This window comes from Equus przewalskii, chromosome 13 (assembly GCF_037783145.1).
Source record: "Equus przewalskii isolate Varuska chromosome 13, EquPr2, whole genome shotgun sequence".
Classification (NCBI taxonomy): Eukaryota; Metazoa; Chordata; class Mammalia; order Perissodactyla; family Equidae; genus Equus; species Equus przewalskii.
The window spans coordinates 7,584,135-7,611,898 of NC_091843.1; the positions used below are offsets into that span (position 1 = coordinate 7,584,135).

A 27,764-nucleotide genomic window follows, 5' to 3' on the forward strand; every position below is an offset into this window, starting at 1 on the left:
CATAGTGCCTTCCAGGGCTGTTGTGAGGATTGGGTGGGCTGGCGGGTACACGGGCAGTTGGGGCGCTGCCCACGGCTCAGTGCATGGAGAGTGCTCAGCCCACCACCTGCCTGTGTTTGGTCAGCTCTGGTCCATTGGGGGCGGTGACCATCCTCCGCAGCTGTGAGCCCTGCAGGTCTGGCGCAGAGGAGGGCACAGCTAACAACCACAGTGGTAATGGCTCCTCTTGCTGACCACCGACTGCGCTGGGCACTGTTCTCAGAGCTGTATGTGCATCAGCTCAAATTATCTTCACTACGATCCTATGAGGCAGGCACTATCACTGTCCCCACTTTACAGACGAGATAGCTGAGGCTCAGCAAGAAGAAAGAATTTGTCTGAGGCCACACAACCACTAAGTGGTGGAGCCAGGACTTGAACACAGAAAGGCAGGCGGGGCCCTCCGCCCAGCAGTCCCGCAGATGGAGAGACGGAGGGTGTGGGTGGCAAACCCCGTGCAAATTCGCCTGCAGGAGGCGAGTCCACAGTCCCAGGAGGCCGTGCTTCACCGAGTGTGTGGACAGGGAGTCTGGCCCACGGCTCCCGGGGAAGCCGGCCTGTCTCTGTCCCTGAGCCCTGTCTCCAAGAGGAAGAGCTCTGGGGTCTCTGGAGGGACTGGAAAGGTGACGACGAGCCACTCGGGCTGAGCACCAGGTGCCCACGGGGAGCGTGGGGCGGAAGGAGGCAGTGTGAGAGCGGATGTGCGTGTGAGGGGCAGTGCAGGCTCAGGACTGAGGGGGAGGCAGGAGCGGCAGTGCCGCCTGAAGCCAGACCAATGCAAACCCCAGCTCTGCAGCACAGTGCACCCTCTCTGTGCCCCAGTTCCCTCATCTGTAAAACGGGGACCATAAAGCACCTACCTCTGGGGCTGCCGAGAGTGCAGAAGGGGACGGTGCCTGTGAAGTGCGGGGCTGGCGCAGGGGTGCTCTGCTAGGCGCTCCCATGGCAAGCAGACGTCTGTGGCCTGTCCGTGAGGGGGCGGCGTGCAGGAGCGTATGCACGTCCGTGTGTGAGACGTAACAGCCTGGTGAGCATGCCCCTGGGTGGTGAGTGTGTGTGAAAGGATGACTGCACTGGTGTGGGGAATGCTTGTGAGAATGCTGTACACCCAGGTGTGTGTGCTGTGTCTGTGCAAGGATCTGAGTGTGTATGTGTGGTGTGTGTTCAGGGATGGGTCTTAGGGCGTATGGATAAGTACACGTATGTCAGGGCACACCTCCGAGTGTGTATCTGATGAGTGTGTGTAGGAGTCTGAGCAGATGGGTGTGCATATAGGTGTTGTAATAGTGTGCGCATGTGTGCTGGCGGGCCTGTGTGGGCGCCGTGTGCACATCATTGCGCCTGGGGGCACCCGGAAAGCAACCCCACCCAGGAAACGTTCTCATCAAGCCAGGCTCAGGACCAGGGCCCAATTCCAGCATGAAGGCTGGGGCAGGTACTTCCCCCTTCTGAGTCCCGAGTCCCGCTATGTCAGACTGGGGTAAGAGACTTTCCCCGGAGCACCACGGGGTTGGGGTGGAGAAGAGAGAGGCCTACAGCCGGCAGAGAGCTGGTCAGCACTTGCTGCCATGGGTAGGAAACTGCCCGGCTGGGCTGCCAGAGGTGGCCCTTTCGTTGAAAGCAACAGGGGCTCTCAGCATCCCTCATTCACTGCGCCACCCCCATTTAATGGACGTGGGCACTGGGCAGCAGAGCAGACAGGGCTGTGAAGGGGAGTCAGACAGATGTGCTGGGGGACCTTGGACGATGGCTTCTCTGGGCCCAGCTCCAGTCTGCAAAAGGGCCCTCTCCTCCCTCAGAGGCTGCACTGGCACAGAGAAAGCACACACACTCAGGACTTGCTCCTGGAAGTGAGTCCCTTGCCAGGACCTGGTCTCTACCTGAGGTTCCAAGTCCAGCGCACTGTGGAGGATACTGTAGCCGCGCTCAGAAGGAACCCAGGAGCTATTGTATGGAGCAGAGACTCAAAGGAGGCGACCCCCCTGGAAGGCATCCCTCTGTGACCAGGGAGGACAGAGGCGGCCCCTGTACGCCCACCCCGACCATGCCACCTTCAGTGTGCCCCACTTACCTGCAGCGTGTCCCCAAAGGAGAGCTTGTGGATGACATGGGTCATGTCTGGGTTCTGTGGCTGGGCTGTGGCGCTGTGTGTGGACACATGGAAGTTGCCAGGGACCTGGGGGAGATGCAAGGTTCAGGAATTTGGTTGGCTGCCCCAGAGGGTGGGGTGCAGGGTTTCATCCTGGAGTCAGACAGGTCTGGATTTGGATCCCAGCTTGCTCCAAGCCATAGGACTTGGACCTATGGCCACCACCCCTCTCTGAGCCTCAGGGTCCTCATTCTTAGAATGGGGGCAATAATAGTAGCTATTGGAAGAGGCTGCTGGGGTTATGGGGTGAGTGAATGCATGGTAAGTGCCAAGCTGGGCGAATAGCACAGGTCAGGGCCTCCTCGAACCCCAAATCAAGACCATCGTCCACCCAAACTTGCTCCAACACCCTGCACTGGGGGATCCTAGAAGGCGGGGCTGTGGTGGCCTCCTTTCCTCCCTGGGTCTCGAGGCCTTGCAGAGCGCAGTCATGAGAGGTCCTGAATGAATGTCTAGGGAATGAATGATGCTGATGATAAGCCTGCGGCAAGGGCCTCACGACTCTCTAGGGCCTCCCTGTTTCACCCAAAGGCCCCTCCTCCTCCTAGCCGCTCGGACCGAAACACTTGGGGTCATCCTGACCCCGTCCCTCTCACACCGACCTTCCGCCCTCAGGAACGCTGTCAGCTCCACCTTCAAGACACCCAGCACCTGACCTTCTCAAACCCCTAATGCCACCCTGGACTGGGTGGCGGCTGCAGCCTTCCCAACAGCGGCCAGAGGGGTCCCTCTGAACCCTCCAGTTGACCCCATCACTCCTCTGCTCAGAACCCTCCAAGGCTGCCGCTCTCTCCAGGCGAAGCCTCGTCCTCATGGGTCCACAGGCTGCATGTGCTCTGGCCAATGGCCACTCACTCTGTCCAACCTCTCTGCTTCCTCTCCCACCAGCTTCTCCTCTGCTCACTGGCCTCCCTGTGGTACCCAGAATGTTGCCAGCATGGTGCCACCTTGGGGCCTGTGCCCCTCCCTGGAACCCTCTTCCGAATGGCTCTCCCTCACCTCCCTCAGGCCCCTGCTCAGGGCCCCCGGCCCCCATTCCCCAAGCCCCTTGCCCTGCCAAGGCCCTCAGGGTCACCGGCCACCTTCTCCTCTCCCGCCCTCGTCCGCCCTCCATGCTAGCAGAGCTGTCTGATTTGTTGCTGGATTCCCCAGACCCCGGGGCCGAGCAGGCGCTCAATAAATGTTTATTGAATGGATGAACAAATGAATGAATCACACTAATCCTTAAAACAGCATTTTTGACTTTGGCACCTGGTAATTCCCATTTTACAGAAAAGGAAACTGAGCCTCAGAGCAGTGAAGAAGCTGCTAAGGTCAGGTGTCACGTCTGTTGGACTCCAGACTTTGCACGCTGAAGCGGGACGTGATTCTCTCTGCCACGGAGGCCAGGACGCCATTCTCCTCAGCAGCCCTGGGAGGACGGCCACGCGGAGCCAGTCCTTCTGGAGGTGCCAGGTTTTGAGAGAGAGAAGAGCCTGGCCCTGGATGAGCTGCTGGTCTGCTGTGACACAGGCTTGGAACAGAAAATGAGACTCTGTGTGACCCACATTGGACCAGAGTGATGCCCAGACTGTGGGGACCACGGGGAGGGCCCCTGCCTCGGCTGGGGACTTGTCAGCAGAAAGGACTGCCTTGTGCTAAGGCTCTGAGGCTGAGTCTGCATTGCTCAGGAATAGGGGGAAAGGCATCTGGGCACAGGGAACAGCCTAAACGTGTGGAGGTCAGAAACTGCCCAGTTTGTGCGCATGTGTAAGGAACTAAAAGAGGTTGGTATTACTGAACCCTAAATAAAAGAGGGGTGGTAGTAGCGGGAAACAGAGGCATAAGAGGGATATAGGTTGTTTAGCAAAGGCCCCAAATGCTACTGGAAAACTCAGGGTTTATTTTATTCCAGCTCAGTGCAGGTTTCGTGAGCCGCCTTGGAGGAAGGAAGGTAGAATACGGCCTACGGCTCGGCACACAGCAGCCTACGTGAGTCCGCTGCTTTGCTAAGCACGCCTGTCTCAGACACAAAGCTGTGTGCTTCCCACGGGAATATTCCTGTCTTCACTGGGACCTGAGCTTTGGAAGGACGTGGGAGGCACCAGGCTGACAGGGCACGGCCCAGCCTCTGTGAGCTCAGCGAGTGTGGTGTGGGCTGGAGTGGTGCCTGGGATCTGGGCCCAGGATGCTAGGGGAGGGGGCGACCCACTGGGTCGGAGTAAGCAGAGACAACAGCATCGCCTGCTGCAGGAGCCCAACTACCTGCGGGAGCGGAGCAGCTGAGCTCCACATACGGGCCTCAGTCCGGCCCCTCTCCCCAGCCAGGGGGACCTTGGGCAAGGTCAGTAACCCCCGTACCTCCGTTTCCCCACTGGCAAAATGGGGATAATAACCACAAAGGGTACTGGGAGGATTAAATGAAGGAACAAGTGCAGAGCCAATGGCAGTTGTTAGCAGGCTGGGTTCACAGGACGAACACGCTTGTCGTCAGAGCCGGGAGGGAAGGGCCCTCCAGAAGAGGGAAGAGCAAGTAAACAGGCAGGGCCCAGGGGAAAGCCCGTTGTATTTTAGTAACATTGCTTAGCTTCATTTTTACCTATATAAATAATACCTGGATACGGTCGTATTATAAAAAAATTCGCGTGATAAAGTTGGGGCTAAAGTCCCCGTTGCCCGCCACCCCCGGACGTAAGAGACTGATCGCATCAGGCATGCGTTCTTTAGAGGCCTCCTATGCAGTGACACGGGGCCTCCTGTGGACCAGGCTATGCGCAGAGTTCACAATCAGGTTTGGGGCCTGGGCCTCACGCTCCCAGAGGTAAGTGAGTCAAGGAGGCTGGCTCCTGCGCATCTGCCACCCGCGGGCGCCCCACGAGGCTGTGACTCAGTGACTCACTCCCCTGCACCAGGAATCCATCACAGGTGGCTGACTCATGCCAGCACACGCTGCGCTGAAGAAAGCAGAGACGATGCTTTTAGAGCCTGTGACTGAGGAACCGACGTCAGTGTCTCTGATGGATTTTAAAAACACACAGATGGAGCCAGGCGCCAAACCCCAGCCCATTCTGCCCTCCTCCTGCGGGGCTGGGTGATTAAGCGAGGGGTCAGGGCTGCCGGGGGCTGCTGGTGCAGCTCGGAACATGTGAACTCTGACATCTGGCTGCTGGCCAACTTCCTGATGGATGGATAAGGAGGCCACAGGGCAAGGGTGAGCCTGACACTGGGAGATAAAGGGCTGGGGGCCAGCCACCAACCTCGCCTGCCCTTCAGTGCAGCTGGCTTTCTCATCTGAGCACCCTGGACTGAGAGCTTCTCGAAGGTATGAACCTTTAACAAGGGAGAGTGGGGGTCTCCAAGGGTAGGGGGCAGAGGTTGGCCTGAGCTGTGACCTGGAGGGAATGGACACAGCTGGTCACAGCAGCAGCAACGGGTGGGGGGTGCAGAGGGAAAGAGGGAGGCCTGGGGCCAGGCTGCCTGGGTTCAAGTGCTGGCTGTGGGCCCTTGAGCAGGTCACTTAATCTCCGGTGCCTTGTACCCTCAAGGTTGTTGTGAGGACTAAATGAGTTAATAGCGGTAAAGGGCTTGGGAAGAACCTAATAGGTGGCAGCCATAGGGCGCGGGCTGGTGTGACCATTTCCTAGACTCCCCGCCCACCCCGACCAGAGAAGACCTGTTTCTTGGATGTCACCATGCACATTTTATGAGCACACTTGTCCCCATGTGAGGATGGAAGCCAGCTGATGAGGTTACAGAGGCTCCCAGGGATGGGAGAGGAGGCAGGGTGGGGAGGGCCAGGGCTTGTCCAGTCCCCGCCGCAGTACGTGCTTTCTGTATTCTAATTTGTTCATGTCTCACGCTTGTGAGGTCAGTATTATTATCCCCATCTTACAGGTGAGCAAACCACGGCTCAGAAAGGCTAAATTGCCCAGAGTCATCTAACCAGCGAGCGTCGTAGCCAGGATTCTCGACCACAGGTCTGTCTGACCCCAAAGAGCAATTTCTGGCTCACCCGTAGCCTGTCTGAAGGGCGCCGACTGCAGCCTTGGGCATGTTTGCCAAGGGAGGAGGGTGTGGGGCTGGCTGTCTCCTGCACCCACCCCATACTGGGTGCTGAATAAACCTGGGTGCTCCTGGTTCACTGGTTGGGCAGATGCGTTTTTCTAACCCAGATGATCGTACCCCCCTGGGGGGGCCCCCACAGTTGGGAGGTGTGTGTGTGTTCATGTTCACCCATCACCCCTCAGACCCCGTCTCAGGGGGTCTCCTCCTATTCTCCACCATAGCACCCCCCTCATTCTCCTTGTGGCCGCCTCATCAGAACTGCACATTGGCTTGTTCAGGTGTTCATCTGTGGGTTGGCTGTCACCCTGTAATAGACCACAAGTGCCACCAAGGGCAGGGAACACGGCTGTTTCTATCAGCACTGCACCCCAGACATACAGCAGACACTCAATAAACAGCACGATGTATGAGTGAACTAGTAAGAGGCAGGGGCAATGGTCAAAAGAAGTCAAGAAGTGAAACAGACAATAGCAACGTAAGGGTCATGACAGAGGGGCTGGTCAGGGGAATGGGAGGGCCGGCTGCCCCGAGGCGCGCACGTGAACCAGACCTGCGGATGAGCAGCAGCTCTCCGGGAGCTTGGTGGGGACAGAGAGAAGGTACCGGAGGCAGAGCAAGAGCCCACCACCACTTCACCCGCCCCCTTTCCCCACTCCTCTCCAGGGCACCCTCCACGCCACCTGGGTCCCAGGCCCTCTGCTTCCCAAGGACTTGCTGTGCCTGCAGCACATAGGTCAGCGGGACACCCTGACCTTAGAGCACTGGCCCTCCTCTTTAATGTATGTTCTCTCCTGTTCCAGGGCCCACCGCGCCTGGTTTCCTCCTGCCTGTCACCTGCTCCTTGTCCTACCTTCTGTCACTCTGCTCCCCATCTCCCTACTTCTAAACCCTGGAGCGCACCAAAACTCAGCGCTCACACCGCATTCCTACAGCGTCCTGACCTTCTTCCATTTCTGGTGCCATCGACCCTTTGCCAGTCTGGTGACGCCTATATTTTAAATGCTTAGAATGTTCTGAATGCATAAAATACATAGGATCACAAAGGAAAGAAATGATATTTAAACAGAATTAAAATATTTTAAAAAATATTTGAATATGCTTCCTTATTAATGCAATAAACAACAAGATCTGGCCACAGGTCAACTCGTTACTGTAATTTCCAAGTGGTGGCGAATATAAACAGTACCTTGAATTACCTGTGACAGTTTTAAAGGGATATAAATATCGGCAATTTCTACTGGTGACAAAGTCACAGGTGCTGCTAATGCTACTCTGGTTTGTTGCCTACATTCATCCTTGAAGAAAATGCTAAATTTGAGTTTGAGTTTAGTAAAAATAAACATGTCCTTTTTCCCCCACCAAGTTCACAGACCGTGGAATTCAGTTCTCACTCCTTGGGGTATCTGAACCCTCTCCTTAGGTAATCCAGCTCAGATCAATGATCCTCGGGCTCTAGTGGCATCTGAACCCCCTGGAGGGCTTGTTATAAGAGTCAGCGGCTCTGGGCGGGGCCCGAGAATCCGCATTCCTAACCAGTTCCCAGGGGATGCTGGTGCTGCTGGTCTGGGGGCCCCACTCTGAGCAGCACTGAGCTAGACTTGTCACCTATTCACCGATGACTCCCACATTTACATCTCCAGCCCAGAACTTCTCTCCAGAAGTAGACGTCCAGCTTCCAATTTAACATCTCTCATGGGAACCCCAAATGAAATGTGTCCAGGATAGAACGAGCAATTCCCAGCCCCACCGCCCATGGAATCCGTGCTTCCCCAAGCTTCCATATCGAGAAAATGTCAAGACAGAAACATAAAAGGTTTCTCTGATTCCACTCTTGCCCTCATCCAACTGATCACCGAGTCCTGCTGCCTCCACATCCCTCATCTGGCTGCTGCCCTTCCGACTCCATGCCACGTCCACTGCCCATGACCTCTGCTCCTGGCCGCTCCAGTGCGCCCCCACACGGCTGCCACAGCGATCTCTCTAAGGGTCTGCAGTCCAGTAGAACGTTCTCTGATGATGGAAACGTTCTACATCTGTGCTAATATGGTAGCCACTAACCATGTGTGGGTACTGAGCACTTGAAATGTGGCCGGTGAGACTGACGGACTGAATTTTATTTAATTTTCATTAACGTGAATGTAGCTAGCGGCTCTGTGTTAGAAAGTGCAGTTTTACAGCATAAATCCGACTACACTGCCTCCCTGAGTAAAACCCTCAAATGGCTCCCGTCACGGCCGCCACAAAATCCAGGGCACAGGAAAGACCCTGTGTGGCAGCTAACATGCAGAGCCCCCAGGAACCACACCTCCCAACCCCCCACCCTTCAGGCCCCTCCCACCCTGAGCCCAAGCTGGCGCGTGACTCACTCTCAGCCATGAAATGTGGCAGAGGTGACATTCTCTGCTTTGGCACTCCAGGGAGCCCTGAGCGGTCGCGGAAGTAGTCCACCCTGCTAGACAGTCCACGTGGAGGGACCACGTGGAGAGGGAGCGGCCCTGAGACGTGGAGGGAGAGACAGGCCCAGTCACACCAAGCCCCTGGGCCGAGTCTGCAGCCACCCCGCGGGGCCTGCGGGAAGGGAGAGCAGCGCCCTGTGTAAAGGGGCGGCTGCTCCTTGGCTCAGATCACTGTCGTAGTGGAACATGGGGCCAGTGTGGCCAGAGCCTCTGACTTTGAAAAGCCAGAAGTCTGGACTCCGAATCTTTGGCTATTGGCTCTGACAAGTTTGAATGCTGTACAGGACACATGGAACTTATCTCTGGGCTGGGTGTGGCCAGTGAGTTTGCACCCTCTGATTCAGATGTGAGGGATTAGAGGAAGGCAGTTCTGAGCAGAGGCTACAGGAGGCAAGCAGAAGCCAGGAGCGGCCAGTGGCTCAGTCTGGCTGGGACTGGGAAGGGGAGGTGTGGGACACATGGGGATAGCTGTGTGACCTTGGGCAAGATACTTAACCTCTTTAGGTCTCAGTTTCCTCATCTGGAAAATGGTGCTACCTCATAGGTCTCTACTGTGAAAATACAAAAGAGCTGAGAAGAGCCTCTTGTCGGGGCTCCTTGGCACTCCCAAATGCACCGCCCTCACATCCTTGACTTAGGATCCGAAGCTCCTGGTTCTAGTGACAGAACAACAGGGACACCTGCATGGTCCTTTGGAGCTGACCGAGTACTTTCAAACCCCCGCCCCCTCGCCCCTCCCCTGCTTTATTCCTCATCACCGCACTTAGCGCCCACCGTTTCAGTAGATGCTTTTCCGTTTGTATACTGTCCCTCTCCCTCCACTAGAGCAGAACTCTGCCCACCTACTCCGTGCATGGCCCCCGGGCCGACAACCCACCCTGACTCACAGAAGGTGCTCGATGAAAGGTTTCTGAATGAATGAATGTGTAATAGCTCACCTAATCCTCACACAAACCTTGGGTGGCATCATTGTACTATTATCATCATCACAGCCTCAACCTAAAGATGTAAAAACTGAGGCCAAGAGGGTCCAGTGACTTGTGGGGCGTTGCCTGGCCAAGAGCTGGTAGAGCTGACACTCAAACTCAGGGCAGCAAACCCTAAGGCTCTCACCACCCACTGCCTCCCCAGCTGGGGAGAAGAGCAGCCCCCCTCCTGAGCCACCAGCAGGGCCTCTGTCCGCGGGGAGGCCCAGTGGGCACACGGCTCTGCCATCCAGTTTCAGGGAGGAGGGGGACCGAGGGGCTGGGAGCAGAGAAAAGGGGCCCATGCAGGATCTCCATACCTTGTTGATGCTGAACTGCCCCTCGAAGCGGCAGCCAGCCCCGTTGTTCAGCGGGACCTTCATCGAGTTGTCGATGTGCCCCACCTCGTGCCTGCCCATCTCATCCTGTATGTCGAGCCCGACCACTGCAGGAGCCAAGCAGAGAAGAGGGTCACAGACATGAAGAGAAATGGGGAGAGCATGGGGACCAGCCCCCTCCTCTCAGGAGCCCTCCTTCATCCACTCCACGGAGCTCACGTCTGGGGCCCAGAGCCACAGAAAGGAAGTCAGCCAGCACAGGAGGACAAAGCGATGGCCGGACTAAGAGGGAGCAGGTCCACAACGTCCCCGTCCCCTGCCATAGCCTGTGACCCAAAAGGAAGAGAGGAAAAGAGCTAGAGAGGCAGAGCTAACGGGGCCAGGGACGGAGGTCTGCGGGGTAGAGGGGTGATGACCGCTGAACGAGCCTGCAGGGAGGCAGCAGAGGGTCAGGGTCAAAAGGGCGTCTGATTTTGCTCATATGTGGAAGATAAACACACACACAGATGAGGAGAATCGACTGGTGGTTATCAGAGGGGAAGGGGGTGCGGGGAGGGCATGAGGGGTAAAGGGGACATTTGCACGGTGACAGATGGCAACTAGACTTTTGGTGGTGAACACAATGTAATCTATACGGAAGTCAAAAATATGATGATGTACACCTGAAATTTAGATAATGCTATAAACCAATGTGATCTCAATTAAAAAACCAAAGGAAGGCTGAATCCTGGCCCCGCCTCTCACTAGCTGGGCAACCTTGGCTGAGGCACTCAACCTTTCGATGGCTCAGTTGCTTTCTCTGTAAAACGGGGCTGATAAGAATTACACCTTCCTTGCAGAATTATGAGGATCAACAGTTAACAAGTGCAGAAATGCTCAGAACAGGCTCTGATGCACAGTGAGCAACGAGTGCTTAACAAACATCAGCGCTTACGCTCCTCAGTCCTTGGGTTCACCAGGGGGACAGGCTCAGGCCGTCAGGCATTCATTCATCGCTCATTCGTTCAGACCTCCTTTACCCAACACCTATTCCTTCAGGGCCTGCCCTCTTTTCTTTTCTGGGTTCCTGAGCCTGGGCACTTTTCTAGGTTCCTGAGGTCACTAAATGGGGAACCTGGGACCTGGCGTCCTGGCCCTTGACTCCAATGTGACTCTCCACCTCCTCACTGTGACTCAGCTTCCCCATCTGCAAAATGGGCAGGCCCACGCCAGCTGCATTCCTTGAGATGCTCCAAGCGGCAAGGGGGAGGGCGGCTATAGATTGTGGAAATGCAGGAATTTCCCAGAGAGGCACTAGAAAAGAAGGTGCAAACACAGAAGGAGCGGCTGGAAGCAATTTTAAGTGAGCCAACCCTAAAAGAGGAAAAGGGAAGCAACCCCGTATTCCTTGGTGGGAGGGGGAAGTGAGTGAGGGCCCATCCACAGAAGGGAACGTGATGCAGCTGTTGAAAACGGCGCTCACGGCTCCGTAGTCCGCAGGAACGCTGATGCCGCAGTGCTCAGTTTAAAAGAAACGCAAGCAGGTCCCCGTTTGACTCAGCAGTTCCACCTCCGGGAGCCCATCTTCCAGACACGCACATGTCTGGACATGTGCACAATGCTGCTCTGGGCAACCTTATTTGAAATTGCGACAGCTGGAAGCAACCCGAGTGCCTGTCAACAGGGACTGGTCAATGGAACACGGAACAGCCTTCTCTGGAATGCTAAATCCATATGTGGGGAGAGGCAGCTCAGAGCAGGGCAGCGGCCAACAGCATGGGCTTGTGTGTAGTTCCTCGTTCCGCCCCTGAGTAGCTGTGGGACCTCAAACAAGTTACCTAACCTTTCTGGGCCTCAGCTTCCTCCTCTGTCCTGGGCTTGTGAGGATTTAAAAAATTAAAACAGCACTTACTATGTGCTAGACATTCTTCTAAGTGCCTTTTTTGGAAGAACGCACCATCTGAACACCCCTGTGGGGAAGATAATATCATTGGACCCATCCCATATTGGGAGACACGGAGGCACAGAGAGGTTAAGTAACTTGTGTGAGATTTCACAGCTAAGAAACAATGGAACTTGGACTGGCACCCACAGAGTCTCGATTCAGAGGCCACACCCTTTGGCCACTCTTCTAGAAGACCGCTCATCTTAATGCAGTAATACAGCCGAAGGATTCAGGACAAGGCCTGGCCCACAGTAAGAGCCGAATAAATGGCAGCTGTGGTTATTATTTTACTAATAATATGAGTAATATGAGAACAGCTCCAAGGTATTACCAGAAGAAACAAGAAACCCTGGAAAGGTCCCATGCAGTTGGATCCAAATTATGTAAAAAGAAAAACAAAAACCCAAACATGACATAGGTTTGCAGGCAGGCAGGCAGGTAGACAGACAGACAGACACACACACACACACAGGGGTGCTAGCAGAGGCTTCCTGTGGGGTGGATGGCACCCTGGGGAACTTGTACTTGCTTTACTTTTTTCTTTATATATTTCTCTATTTTCAACACGTATCTTTCTTAAAATAAAAAAATGTATTCCTGCATTGGTTGTGTAACAAAAAATATTATTTTTAAAAGCAGGATATGAGATTGCACACGCGGCATGATCTCAGCCATGTTTAGAGAGGAAGGCCAGCGGGGCGGGATGGCGTCAAGTGAACCGACGCTGTCATCAGGGGGTGGAATCAGGGGCGATTTCTTCTCTCGTTGCTGCTCTGATTTTCCAAAGGTACAATGATGAGCATGCATTTTTTTCCATAATGAAAATGTGAAGTTCTTTTAAAGAAAAGCCAGGGTACGGGGCTCTACCAGGAGCTGCCTGGGCTCAGGTTACGGTCCCGCAGAGCAGCAGGCCGGGTGGGCTGGTGCGCCAGCAGCTTGAGATTGTCTGGTCCCTCCTGGGCCACTGCCCAGAGCTGGGATGCAGCCTGGAACCACATCCCTTCCCTCCCCTGGCCCACCGGTCCCAGTCCTCTGGCCTGACTAAGACTTTCCTTGTTCCAGAGACACGACCAACTCCTGAATGAGAAGCTGTCAGATGAATTATTTTTCTGAGAGAAAGAGAACAAATGAAAATAAAACCAATCCATTGCAACAGGTTGCTTGGCTCGGGGCCCACTGTGGATTCATAACGGTGACATAATTCTCAGCAAAGGCAATAACAGGGCTGAATCTCTCCCTATTGCTGGCCACAGACCCACCCAGTGTCCTGCCCTCAGTAGGAAGGAAACCGGGGGAGGAGAAGGGCCTGCATCGGGTTCCATGCCAGGCTGGGGCAGAGGGATGGTTAGAACCCCAGTCCAGGAGGGGACACCCAGTCCCCTCACTAACAAGTCTAGGAGCCAGCTCATCAGATCTGCCCAACAACTTCAGGCAATACCAGCACGAAGCCCGTTTCACAGATGAGGAAACGGACGCTTGAGAGGTTGTCTCAACCAGGGTCACGCAGTTCTAGTGAGCAGAGGAGGCAGAACGTGACTCCAAACCAGACTTCCCATGAGTTTTGTTTTGTTTAAGTAACTCATTCTCATGGTTGAAACAAATGAAAAAAAACAAACAAAACAGAGTAGGAAGTAAAAAAGGAAGTTCCCCATGGGCTGCTCACAGCTCAGAGCCGCATCCTCTCCAGGTGTCTGCTCTCGGCGGGTGGGAGGGCTCCTTGCCTTGAGATGCTTGAGAAGTTAGGTGACCCCCACCCTCCTGCACACACCACCCTGCAGCCATTAGCCAAGGATGCCAGGGACACACGGACGGATGGACGGACACACACACACACACACACACACACACAAACTGGGGTGTCTTCCCCCATCATAGCTCCCCGTGGGACCAGGCTGTACCCACATCCCTGGTCCTCTCACCTCCCTCGGGCCCTTCAGGCTCTCCCGAGAGCTCTCCCTCAATAACTCATCTGCAGAGTCTCGGGCTCTGCTTCTGGGGAACTGGACCCAAGCAACACCCCCACACCACCACCGCTCCTCTCCAGAGGTAATCCATTAGCAGTTTCTTGATTTTTTTTATTCTAGGAAACCTCCAAGTGTATGCACAGTTGATTACATTCTTCCCCCAAAAGAGTGGGGAGAACCCCATGCTGCCTGTTGGTTGCAGCCTGCCCCGTTCGCCTCACTCGTCCTGGTCATCTCGCCAGTTCCGTGCACGCGGCTCTGCCTACAGAGGCCTCCTGCCGGGGCAGAGGGCTGGCGGGAATACTCACGTTCACAGTGTAAATTGGGCAAACTGATGTTTAGGCTGACGTCGATTTTGCCCCCGCTGTCCTTATCTGGGTCATCGACGTAGAGCTCATTCACGCTGAGGGAGAAAAGCAGAGAAGCTTCGTTGAGATGAGGGCACCGCCCCCACCGGCTGCAGGGGACGGCCAGGGACCCCTTCACTTGGTGACCACTGCTGAGATAACCCAGAGCCCCATCTGGGGGAAGTCTGCGCCTGCTCAGGGGAGCTCCCATCTTGAGGGCGCTCTCCAAATGCTGGCCTTCCAACTGGGAGGGAGGGGACGGAGCGGTGCGAAGAGCAGAGCTTTCTGGCATCAGGCAGATGCAAGTTCCAGTCCTGGCTCTGTCGCCCTCTATGTGAACCTAGGCAGAGAACCCCCTCTTCAAACACACCTGTTAACGAGATACGACCACCCACTGTCCATGGGGTGGTCTGAACACTTAAATGAGAAACGTGGGCCTTACTAGGAATTAGGGCCTGGCACCAACAGGCACACAGTACCTTACTCCCTACTCTCTTGAGCTCCCTCCCCGCCTCCAAGCTGGGAAGTCGGGAGCTCCCTGGGTGCTCACGCTCAACGTCCCAGCTCTCACAAAGCCCTGGGGCAGGCAGTGGGTCTGAGACATGACTAGACTAACATACTAGTTTCCTGTGGCTGCTGTAAGAAACCATCACAAAGTTAATGGCTTAAAACAACACATATCTATTATCTTATACTTCTGGAGGTCAGAAGTCCAAAATAGGTCTGCAGGACTGTACTCTTCCTGGAGGCTCCAGGGGAGAACCCATTTTCTTGCCTTTTTCGGCTTCTAGAGGCCACCTTAGTTCATAGCCCCTTCATCCATCTATACAGCCAGCCACAGAGCATCTTCTCTCCTCTCCGACCTCCTCACTCCCTCTTAGAAACTCTTGTGGTTTCATCCTGCCCACCTGGATAACCCTGGATCATCTGCCCATCTCAAGACCCTTGACGTGACCACGTTGGTCAAGTTCCTTTGGCCACGTAATGTAACATATTCACAGGTTTCAGGGATGGGGACGTGGACATCTTTGTGGGGGAGGCGCAGTTTGGGGGCATGAGGCTCTGTGGACAGCCATGACACCTTGTTGTTGGGGACAAGGGTGCCACATTGGGATCTGTCAGCAACATGCATTTATTCAACAAATACTTTTTGAGCACCTACCACCAGTCAGGCATTAGAGACAGTGAGGACCCAGACAGATGTGGTCTCTGCCTTCATCCAGCTTACAGACGCCACTCATCTCCTAAATAAACACCTTACGCCAACTGTGATTACTACTTTGACGGAAAGCTGCGGGGTGTCACGAGAGGGACTAACGGGGTGACTGACCTCTGGGGAGAGTAGGCTGGGCAGCCTTTTCTGAGGAGGTAGGAGGCTGTCCTGGCAAGGAGGGAGGGAGAACCCCTGGGACAGCACGTGCAGAGGCCAGGAAGTGGGGGCACGGCTCATTTGGGGAACCGAAGGAAGGTCACTGCGGTGTGGAGCACAGGGAAGCATGGCATGGGAGGTGGCCGGAGAATGGGCGTGGGCCAAGTGAGGGCTCAGAGGCCACGGCGAGGCCTTCAGTCTTGATCCTGAGTGCAGTGGCATGGATAGGCCTGCCCTTTAACAGTCTCCCTCTGGCTGCTTCGAGGAGGACTGACTGGAGGGACCACCATGCATTAGGGAGACCAGAAGGGAGGCTGCTTCGGTGGTCCAGGTGAGAGATGGCGGCCTGGACTGGGTGTGGCAGGGATGGGGGGCAATGCAGGGCATGGTGTGCCAGAGCAGGCAGGACTCGCTGATGCTCAGGGTGTGGCGGTAGGTTGAGGGGAGCATGCAGAGGCTGCCATGTTTCTTTCTGGAACCATTCATTGGGCTGGGAGCCCCTGGAAGAGGAGTGGGACTGGTGGGGTGGGAAAGTAGTGAGTTCCATGTGGCCATGCTGAGCTTGAGGTGCTCTGGAGACACCCCTGAGGGGTTACTGGGTGGACATCGGATGGCTGTATCTGAAGCCCACCTCTGATTCTCAGATAACTGCCCATGGGGAGAGGGAACCGAATTTAAAGCCCGGCCTAGTGGGCAGCTCTGGGGCAGTGCCTGAGGTGGCTGGGCTGAGGTTATTTTAAACATTAATTAGGCCCCTTGGGTGCTGTCCACAGGCTGTAAAATAAAGAAGGATTGCTGGCTGTAAACAGTTAGACTCTAAGAGAGCCTTGTAAACGGCCACTTCTTGGGAAAAAAGGAGTGGAGCCAGGGCAAGGGTATTCATTTTTACTAAGACCCTGTCTTCGTGCCCCAGCACCTAGTGTGATGCAGCTGCTGCTCAAGTAACAGGAACGGCGCGCGCAAAAGGACACCCGGGACTCGTTTCCTTGTGGGGGTCACAGGGATGTTCCCAGAGACAAGAGAGCCACAGAGGCAGAGTGGCCTTCAGATTGCTGGGCCTCCAGCCCATGAAGCCAGGAAAGGCCCTGTCAGGCCTATGTGCATTCACATTATCCCATCTGCCCCTGTGAAATGCCCTGATCCCCACTTTAAAACCAGGAAACTAGGCTCAAAGAGGGTCAGTCCTGTCCCCAAGCATACACAGCAGGAAATGGCCGCGCTGGAGTCCTGCCCCAGGCCTGGGCCCCAGGCTCTCCAGGGCTCCTGCTGCCTCCCCGTCCTCCCCTCCTCAGCATCCAGGGTCCAAGGAGAAATGAGAGGGCCCTGGCCCTGAGGCCCCAGGGTGTGGGGATGGGAGACAGGAGCCTGTGCTTGGCAGGCTCCCAGCACTGGCCCACATCAGAGGACAGGAAGAAGAGATGAGCCAGCGCGGGAGGAGTGAACAGGATTACAGGAGGTTCCACGGGGGGAGGACCGACTTCCCCACAGCCAAATGTTCCTCCTCAGCCTTCAGCGCCCAATTTCTACCCCAGCCGTAATTCGCAACTTTGGCGGGCTGTTGAGTAACAAGATTGCTGGGTGAGTGACTCTTTCTTGAAGCGACTCACCTTTCCCACCTGGAGGCGAGGCCACTGAGGGACTGAGGGATGATGTCACCCCCTGGCAATCCTCTGGTGCACAGCCAGGTGAATCCCAGGTGTGGCGCCAAGGTGAGCTCAGCCTCCAGGCCCCAGGAGGCCTCTCCCAGCCCACTGGCTCCCAGGGGCTGAAGAGCTGCCCAAAACAAAGGGGCTGCGGAGGGATGGGAAACCCACTAGCCTGCAGAGCTTGGGGCCGGGGGTTGGCGGGAGGCGGGGGTTACGTAAGGCCAGGACCGGCTGCTCCCAGGCGCCTTCCTGAAGGGCCTCAGGCTGTGGAATAAACACACACAGTTCAACCACCTGAGCCGCCCACCCACTGAGGTCAATACGGCCGCCTTCCGTGTCCAAAGCAAATGTTCCAAGGCTGCTGGCTTCCTGCCACCCCCTGGCCAGTGTCGCAGGTGCCTGCCAAGCCTAGCTAAAATTATTGGCTGGGCTGAAGTGATTTTAAAATGCCAGAAATCAGCCCATCTAGAAGGAAAATGAACGCTTCTTGTGGATTCACTGCTGTGTGGGGACTCGTGTGGGCCTGACTCCTCCTGTTACTAGTGTGGGTGATGAGCAGGCCTGTCGGGCGGCAGCAGACAGATGTGGGCTCACCTCCTGGCTCTGCCACTTAGAGGCTGGGGGACCTGGGACAAGTTGCTTCACCTCTCTGAGCCTCAGTTTCCTCATCCTTAAAACTGGGGAAGCTCTCTATGAAGTTTGAAGAAAGGCAAAATTAATCTACGGTAACAGAAGTCAGAATAGTGGGGGTGGGGGGGTTACTGACTGGGAGGGGGCACAAGGGAATGTCCCAGGTGGAAGTGTGTTGTCTTGATGGGGTGATGGTGACATGGGTGTAAACATGGGCCAACATTCATCCAGTCTCACCCTTAAGATTTGTACACCCTGCTGTTTGTGAGTTACCTACACCTCACTAAAAAGGAAAGGAAAAAAAGGAGGGGAGGCAGGGAGAAAAGAAGAGAGAAAGGAGAAAAAAGGGCTAAAGATTCTGGCTGCTTGATGGTGCTGTGCGGACCGTGGAGACCGCAGGCTGCCCCAGGCAGGGGTGTGTCTGTTACTCAGCTCTCCAGCACAGGCTCTCCCAGGGAAAGAGAATAAGTCATCACGAGGAAGTGCAGGCCGCCAGCATTCAAATCCTGGCTCTGCCACCCACCGGCCGATTGGCCTTGTGCCAGGGGCTTTGCCTCCATCAGCCTCAGTTTCCCCAGACGTAAAATGGGCACAATCACAGACTCGGCAAAGCCTCAGTAAACAGTAAGTGCTCAGTAAGTGTCCACTACTTCTACTGTTATCATTAAGATCATTGTTCATGGGTGGATGGTAACAGGTGTACTGGGAGTACCTACCTCATAGCACTATGGTGAGAATTAAACGTGTTGACGTGTGCAAGGTGCTGAGCGCAGCCCCTCGTACATGCTAAGGGGCGCAGAAAAGCCAGCCTCACCCACAGCTAATCAAAGGAGAAGCCCCAGTTCTGAGCAGCTGGTGCCAGGCCCCCTGCTAGGGGCTTTGACGGGTAACACCTCATTTAATGCCCACAGCAAGCCAGTGTTTAATAGGGGTTACTGTTCTCTTTTCACAAAGATGAAATGAGGCTCAGAGGAAGACAGATAAAAGACTGGCTAAGATCACTTGGCCAGGAAGAGGCAGAGGCAGGATGTGAACCCAGGGCCACTGGAGCCCACAGCCACTGTCTTTCCCTTGCACTACATGGATAGGACAGGAATCAAAGAAAAACTGAGGAGCAAGTGGCCCCAGGCGGACCTCTGATGCAGGAGTGATGCAAGATTATCTTTCTGATAATCTTCAGATGCCCACCCCGACCCCACCCTACAGGCCATGGAGGTACTAAGGGGTACACTCCCTCTGCGCCCTCTCCCCATCGCCTCCACCTGCCACACCCAGTGGGCTGCAGCATGTGACTCCCAGCAGGTCGAGAGCTCCCTGCACAGAGCACCTGCTCACAGCCTCCGTGGGATGAGCCAGGGAGGTGACCAACGTGCGCCGGTGAGGGAGTGGGGACTCCAGACAGTGTCAGAAGTCGGGTGGACTGCGTGGGGGTCGGTAAGCAGTAGCCACATAGGGAGAGAGGAAGAAAGGGACTGGGAAGTATGGGTGGGGGAGCGTAGGTGGCCTTGAAATTCTAGGCTGAGGCGTGAGTCCGATGACATCTACGGAAAACAATTTTATTTGCTTTTAGAAGAACACTTGAATAGTCTGGATTCCTGCCCAAAGTCACTGAGCTCCATGCTTAATAATTTGATCTAATGGAAACTTACACAGGAGCGAGGCCCACAGCAAGGGCTTGGGGTGGCGGGGAGGAAGGGATGGAGCTTATGCAAGCCGGCTCTCCAGGGCCGGAGAGTTTTACACCCCGACTATTCCAGGCATAAGTAAGTGCACCTATTACCTACCAGGTACATGTCCAGAACCATCCCTTCGCAGCCACCTGGTCCTGCCCGAGCTCCGTCTCCGCAGCCATTGCCCTCGGCCCCTTGACCCCTCAGCCCCTCTCCTTGGGTTATCGCCCAGCCTCCTCACCAGGCCCTTGGCTGCCGGGGTGGCCCAGCCCAAGCCCATCTTCACAAGAGGTGATCTTTCCCAGGGAGGAACCCGATCCCGTCACTCCATGCTCAGAAGCCTTCAGGCCTCCCATTCCTCTTTCATGTGAGAGCCACGGCTCTCCCCCGGCCCTGGCTCACATCCAGGCCACAGAGCGGGTAGCCTGGGCTCCGAGAGAGACGTCCAGCTCCTCCTGCTGATTAAGCTACTTACTGGCCTCCCCACTCTGCGCCTGTTCCCCGGAGAGTGAGGACACAGCTGAAGGTACCTCCAAGCTCCCAGTGGGTGGGCAGCAGCTTCCTGGAGGTCTGACTGTCTGCTTGGCCGCCGCACCCCAGAAGGGTGCATCCGAGGCTTCCGGTCAACTATTCTGACCAAAACCAGTGGCTCCCAGGAGCCTGGGGCTCCAAAATGCTCCGGGCAGAAAAGGATCCGGTGATGGTGCTGGGGTGCCGAGTCTGGGCACTGGCGACAGACAGACCTGGGCTTCACTCTGGCTCCACCACTTACTAACTCCATTGTGGCTTCAGCCTCCGAGCGCCCAGTTTCCCCATCTGCACAGTGGGACTAACGCCAATAGTGGTACTTAACTCGAGGGGTTCTGGGACAATTAAATGAGATGATCATTGTAAAGGTGCTGGCACGTGGCCACCTATTATAAATCATAACTGGAAAGGATGATGAGCTGTATTATGCTATAAATTATCAATGGAGGGTTCCAGCTACTACATTTTCTTATTATAAAGCCTCATCAGGGTAACAGTTAAGAGCAGCCAGAGCCTGGACAGTCGAAGGCTGGAATGTTCTGCCGCCACATTATCCGAGGAGAGAGGGGCTGGGCTGCTCCCCTGGAAACACAAGGCCTCAGAGCCCCCTGTGCGGCCACTTTCTCAAGGATAACTAATGGCCTGTCCAGAGCCCAGGTTGGAGTCCAGCCACCCAAACAAACAGGCCCCCTCCCCACTGGGCTGGGCCAGAATGGCCTCCTATGTCACTGATAACCACAGGCCCAGGTTGGAGCGACCGTGATCCAACAGCGGTGACCTCATTTCCTTGGGTTACAATCTCATGGGAGGTGGGGGGGCTGACCCACTGTGGTCATAAAACCACCAGGGAGGGCCGGCCATCCAGAAAAGGAAAAGAATTGTGACCTTTGGTTCTTTCTGCATTAGCAGGGCTTCCCAGGGGTCAGAGAAGCTTCTGGTAGAGGGAAGACCCCAAAGGAGCAATCCTTTTTCCTGTGGATTTTTCTGCGGAGTCCTCAGTCCTCAGCCCTGTGCACTCCATTTGGTAACTCCTGCACTGTGGTCACAAGGCCACAGAGAGAAGTGGGTGTTAGGGTCCCTGCACGGTCATAGGTGGAGCCTCTGGCCCCGGGCAGGTCTCTCTTCTCATTCTCGCCTGCCTCCCTCTCCAGCCGCTCACACTGTGAATGAAGTGCTTACTAGCCCAGGGCTGGACACAAGGCCAAGAGTCAGTGAATGGCCCCTCGTGCTTTTATTTCTGCCCCCTCTTTCTTCCCCTCTGGGGAAGTGGTGGGATCCGAGTATCCAGAATGTCCCCAGGAGCCGGGACGAGGAAGCCCTTGAAAGGCGAGGGGGCAGAGCGGCAGGAACACACCGTGCTCTTAGGAGCAGCAGGCCTGCGCAGGGCAAGCGGAGCGAGCCGTCAGGCCTGCTGGAGGGGCCCTCCACATGCCAGGTGGGGCCCCACCTGCTCTAGTCACAAGCTCTGATGTCAGAACTCACGGTCAGGGGCCCTCGGCCTCAGCACCACGCCTCGCTATGGGCCGAGCTGAGGATCACAAGCCGCCCCCAACAACGTCAGCAGGAGGCACGGGAGGGCATGAGGAAATCAACATACACGGAACACTGATGACATGAAAGGTCCTTTGCAGCCTTACAACCTTTTTAGTTTAGTTTAGGTGGGGAATAACTATGAATGAATAAATGCACGAAGACATGTGGGTCTATCGCTATTAAAGTATATCAGATGCTATGTTAATTACCTTCCAGGTAAACAATCTTGTTTAAGCCCCATGAAATATCACAGGCCTGCTCCGTCTCCTGCCCTGCTTTGTTTCTCCTTCAGAGCTCTTATCACGAATTGACATAGTCTAGCTCTGTCTGCCTGGGGACCATCGGTGTCCACTGCCCACATTTTCAGCTCCTCTGAGTGTAGAACCACAGGGCAGTGAGTGAGGCAGATCTGGCCCCTGACCTCTGGGAGCTGGGGACCAAGGAAGATGCCCATTAACACACAGCAGTGTCCAGGGCCTGGCCTGACTCGGTTCCACCGACTCCATGTTCTACCCTCCCTGCTTGCTCACTTTGCTCTGGCCACACGAGCTCTTTCTGCTTTTCACCTACACCAGGTAATTCCTGCCTCAGAGCCTTTGCACTTGGTAGTGCCCCTACCAGGAACACGTAAAGCCTCCCAACTGGTACCTGGGACACAGTTGGGGCTCCCCCCTTGCTGCTGTCACTGATTTCCCCTCTCACCTTGCTCAGAACAGGAGGGGCCTGCACAGTAATCCTCCTCCCAGGGAACGGGATGCAGCCTGGAGAGACCAGCAGGTGCCTAGCACACAGCAGGTCCTTCATAATGGCGGCGGGTCTCAATCTCTCACTGCTCTCTCTGCTTCCACCGCCAACTCGTGATGGGGGGGCCCCTGGGACGTCTAGTGGCCCAAATACACACGAGGGGAAGGTGCTTGACTCAGTCATTCCCCTTTAGGGGCTGGGGGGGACCAAGTCCTTTCTCTGACCCTTGCATGGTCAGGGGTCACATCTTGGGAAGCAGACAAGCCTCCCCAGGCCTGGATGGGAGCTGTGACTCTGATCTGCCCTCCCTTGTTGGACCAGCAATACTGAGACCCAGAGAGGTTTGGCAATTTGCCCAGGGTCACAGAGCAAAGTGGTAATTGAGCAGAGACCTGGCCCTGGGTCTCCCAATGCCTTGTCCAGTGCTCTTTCCACCACTCCATGAAGCCCCCTGAGCTTTGGTGCCACGAGGGTTAAAAAGAGGATGAGAGGGACAGGGAAGACAAATGCTCCCAAATGCTCCCAGCAGGCCTAACCCTGCAATTGTGGGCAAGCCCCCGCCTCTCTGAGCCTCAGTTTCATCATCTGTAAAGCGGGGACAGCTACCTCCCAGGGCTGTTTGCAGATTAAAGGGGGTAACGCGGCTACAGCCACGAGGACGACCTTGGGCTAAGCAGCTGTGTTTCCAGTTTCCTACTGTCTCGTGGCTGAGAGGGAGGCAAAGGAAACCCAGAAATTCCAGAGTTGGACAGGGAGTGGGTGGCCCGGGCCCAGCCCCAGGATGACGTTCTGGGTTGTAAACATGGAAACGAAGAGGCTTGGAAGCCTCCGGCCAGTGGCAAAGGCAGGAAGCTTTTGGGTCTGACTCCGTCTCAGAGGGGCGTCGGATGAGTCCGTGACTGAATAACTCCGATGGCATTCTGTGTTACACACACCCCGGAGCGTTTACTAGGTTATCCAGACAATGAATGATTCTAGGAATCGGAGATGGACTCACAGTGCGTCAGTCGCTGCCAGGAAGCCACACTGACTCCTCACCGAGAGTGCGCCCGAGGACAGGCAAGGGGGCTTCGCTGAGGGGCCAGGCTCTGATGTCAGCAACCTCGCCCCCCTCGGCTAGCAAGCTGCACCCGCTTCTCTGAACTCTTCCAGCTTTAACATCAAATGACCCTGTGATGATTCAGAGGGAAAAAGGCCCACTGGCCAAACACAGGGATGGCAAAGATGACAAACGATGGCTGTTCATCTGCGGCCCAGGAGGCCCCCCGCAGAGGAAGCCAACATGTTTTCTTCGGCTTTAACATGGCAACGTTCACTTCTGCTCTAACTTTAAAACCCTCGTAAGAAACGGAGGAGTGACGGGCACCACGGGCTTGGAAACGGGAGTTGGAAGTTCCCGAGGTTTCTGTTCTTTTAAAGCCCCTCCCTCTTCTTAACTGGGGTCCCAGAAGGCTCTGGAACAGGCCACCAGGGGGGATGTGACTTACACTTCCGTCGTTATAAATCCGGTGAGCTCCGAAAGGAAGAGGAAGAGGATGAAGAGACAGCAGCAGACAGAGACTGGAAGAAACAACACAGACGCACAGTTAAGGGCGGTGGGCACTGAAGCAGAGAGGCTGGCACCCACCCTCCAGCCTCAGAGAAAACCTGCTTGGAGGGGGGCCCGCAGAGCCTCTGAAGCCCCTTCCTATTCTTGGCCTCAATATGCAGCAGCCTAGCTCCCAGGAAGGGAGACCGCCTTTGGCACTGATCTGACCCTCCCATGCGGACCGACCCCCGACACAGGCAGATCCTCCTGGGGGCCAGCCCAGCTTTCTTCCACAAAAGCTCTTTAACACAGAGGTCAGTCAAAAACAGAGGTTGCAAACCGGTGGCCCACAAACATATTCTCTTTGGCTCGAGTGATATATATTTTAAAATTTGGAGTCGCTACTGAACAATCAGAGAGATTTCACATAAAAGTCCAGATTTCTCGCTGCTCTAGAACACTTGAGCCCTTGTTCCTCCACGGGGTCTGAGCTCAGCACTTTGCCGCAGGCCTCACCACTTCCTCCTGCCTCCTTGATGCCAAGGCCGAGGTCGAATGTCTGCTGCCATTTACCACCCCCCCCAGTGGTGCCATCAACCTCTGTCCGTGTCCCCATCAGAAGTAGGAAAATGAGGACACCAAGCACTGTGCTTCAAGAGAAGGGACAATTCTTTATGGAGGTGAAGAGTGGTCCTACAAGTCTGAAATGCAGAGAGAGTGGAACAGAGTGCTAGGATTGGCCACTTCACTCGTATTAACCTTGCCTGGCTGGCCCCTGATGGTGTCGGAGTTGTGGCTCCTGGAGTCACTCCTTGGGGCAGGACATAACAAGCACTTTGGGGTCTGGCCATCAACCCATCTCCAGCCTCAGCTCCTGACACTCCCCCAACACCCGCCCCCCGGCCACCCCGAGCCACATGCTGTGCCCTCAACATGGCTCTCGCAGTTCCTCTGCCTGGAGTGAACTTCCCCATCTTCCCTCCCCCTCCATGGTGACCCTCTCTGCATGGCGAACTCCTACTCATCCTCCCAGGCTGAGGCCCAACTCAAATGTCCCTTCTGGTGGGAAGCTCCCCCGACCCCCAGAGGTGGAGCTGGTCACTCTTGCTCCTGTCTTCCCAGCCTCTATTTTGACACTTTCCACACTTTATCGATTATCCGTGGCTGTCTCTCTCACTAGGGCAAACACTCCACAGCTCCAGTGCCTGGCCCGGGGCTGGGCACACAGCAGGCAACGACAGGTGTCATGTAAGGCAGGGAGCTGTTCCCCAGAGCATGAAATGAGCACTGAGCATGCCTTGTCTGGGCTAACCACAGAGGCACACAGTGGGCATGGGCTCACATGGTGTGGCCACACTACTCACCTGCTGTGTGTCCCTGGGTAAGCTACTTAACCTCTCCCTGCCTCAGTTTCCTCATTTGTAAAATGGCAACAGTGGTAGCACCTGCCTTACAGGGCTACTCTGAGAATTTCCACAACACAGGGCTTGAAATAGTGCCCAGCAGGTAATCACGGCTCAAGTATCAGTTCAGTTTTAGGACTTTCATCAGGGACACCTTGGAGGGTCTGGCAATTTGGGGAAGGTGATTGACAGACTGGTTGACCCTTAGTTTCTGCAAAGAAAAAAAGTTCCCAGTCCCACTTGCTGATTCTGTTACATTCTTGACAGCCCGACCTGGACTGGTTGAACCATCATGACAGACCTGAGACCAGCTACTCACCACCACCACCATCATCATCATCATCATCTATCTTAAAATGAACAACGACGTGTCCCCCGTGAAGAGGGAAGACAAGCTGTGTTGGTTGGGCACCTGCTGTGGGAGCGTCAATGGACACCCTATCATCTCACGCTCCCACCTGACAGGGGGCAGGAGCCCATGCCAAGAGTATAGAAATGGAGGCTCAGAGACAGCAAGAGACTGGCCCGGGGCTACAGTGGATGGTGGTGGGACAGGACCAGAACTTGTGCATTCTGGAACCAATGCCCTAAGAAGGGGAATCCCAAGAACTTGGGCTCTAAGTGGAGGACGGCACAGAATCCCAGAGTCCTCACTCAGCTTCCAAGACAAGGGGCACACTAGAATTACTCCCAAACTGTTCCAAACTTTGAAAAAGCTGGATGGGGCGGAGTTTAAGGGTTTACCCTTTTTTTTGAAGAAGTAATACATGCACATGATAGAAAAATAGTCAAGCTTGTATAAAAAGGCATACTGTGCAAGCCTCTTTCTCACTCCTGATCTGCAAATTCCGGCCCAGAGACGCTGCTGTTACAGTCTTGGGTCCTTCCACACACACATGAGCATAGACGTAGAAATCCTTTCTCCTCTGAGCCAACGGCAGCGTAACGTCCGCATCCTCTCCAACCGTGCTTTGCTCACGCAGCGGTCTCCGTCTTGGCAGCTGCCACTTCAGTTCATGCAGAGGGGCCATGTGTGTTTGTTTTATGGTATGGAAATTCCTTTCCAGTGCCTTCTCCAGCTGCTGAACGAACCCGCTGCAGGAGATTGGCTCTCAATCCAAGCGTCCCAACTCGTGCCCCTCCGCCTCTCACCTGCAAACGCAGTTACCACGCTCTCTGGAAAAGAATCCCACTCAACGGGCAAAGCAGCCTCCCCTGGAAGCTGGAACCCTTCCTGTGCATCACCCACAGGCCCCACGCTGCAGAATCACGTTCCTGCCCCTCGCGCCCAAGCCCTGACAACCCCGTGGCTGCTGTAATGGGCAATGGACACAAAAGGGGAGGTGTTTCTGAAGGTCAGATCGAGGTCTTCTAGCTGCCCTTCCTTGCCCCAAGCCTCCCAACAGGCCCCAAAGTTCCAACTCTGTCCAGAGCAGAGGTGTGGGAAGGGGCTGGGAAGGCTTCTTGCTGAAACCCACGTTCTTGGCTCAAAGCTTGGAACAGAGCCTGGTCAGCCCAGAAGGTGGACATGATAAGCACAGAGGCCGCTCAGCTGAAACCCAAACGTCCAGTAGCCCTCATCATCCACGTTCTGTGTCTGTTCCCCTAACCCGTCCCCAGACTGGGAGGACAGAGATGGTGACAGCACCACTGTGACCTCAGGCTCTAGCACAGTGCCTGTCTCGGAGAAGGTACGAAGTCATTGTTTGCTGAATGGATAAATGAAACACACGAAGACAGGTAGGAAGTATTTCACCCAGAAAGGCCTCTGAGACTGAAGGCTTGATGAGGGTTTTCAGCCCATGTTTGGGCAAGATGCTCAGGCCGTCTGACTGCAGACTTCTTCCGAACTGACTCAGGACTGGGCAGGAGGAATGTGATCCTCCTAGGAGAAGGCTTGCTGGTGGGAAACCTGGTGCAGCCTGCAAAGGGGGCGCTGGACCCAAGGCCCAAGACTCCGGGAAGTCAAGGAATTTGTCCCAGGCCACGCGGCCGCTTAAGCAGAGGAGACAGAATTCAAACCCCGACCTGTGAATGTCCAGCGCCCTCGCTAGCGCCTCCAGCTATTAATAGCACTTATTATGACGTAATGCAAGATGGGTTTCTGCGTCTGCCTGCCCTGCTCAGCCGTGCACTCCTGAAGGACAAACAGTGAAGCCTGTTCATCAGCGTGGTCCCAGGACTTGGCACGGGGCCTGGCCCCAGGACCTGGTTAATAAATATTTGTTCACTAAGTGGTAGCTAAGGGCTGGCCTGTCATGCCTCACGTCTTTCCTCTGGTGTAGGGGAATTCGCCGTCACGTCCCCAGAGGGCCATTTGGCAGTACCTTCTAAATTTTATAATGCACATGCCCTTTGACCCAGTAATTCCTCTTCTAGGAAAGTTACCTTACAGAAAGAACCATACAAGGATACAAAAATATATGGACAAGGACGTCTGTGATAGCAATAAACAGGACTCGGAAATGTCCACCGTCAGGGGGCTGG

At 55.3% G+C, this 27,764-nt stretch overlaps 1 protein-coding gene and 1 long non-coding RNA gene across 2 annotated transcripts in view; one reads left to right on the top strand and one right to left on the bottom strand.

The window, feature by feature from the left end:
• ERGIC1 (endoplasmic reticulum-golgi intermediate compartment 1) overlaps positions 1 to 27,764 on the bottom strand; it is a 102,494-nt gene that overhangs the window by 22,955 nt on the left and 51,775 nt on the right. The window contains exons 3-6 of the mRNA XM_070569038.1: positions 23,834 to 23,906; positions 14,188 to 14,282; positions 9,974 to 10,098; positions 2,111 to 2,215 (exon numbers count right to left, since the gene is read on the bottom strand). Coding sequence (XP_070425139.1) covers positions 2,111 to 2,215; positions 9,974 to 10,098; positions 14,188 to 14,282; positions 23,834 to 23,906 — 398 coding nt within the window. The remainder of the gene's footprint in view (positions 1 to 2,110; positions 2,216 to 9,973; positions 10,099 to 14,187; positions 14,283 to 23,833; positions 23,907 to 27,764) is intronic.
• On the top strand, positions 5,350 to 7,320 carry LOC103542928 (uncharacterized). The gene is made up of 3 exons (XR_542793.2): positions 5,350 to 5,489; positions 6,062 to 6,144; positions 7,033 to 7,320. It is a non-coding gene; the product is annotated as an uncharacterized lncRNA (long non-coding RNA).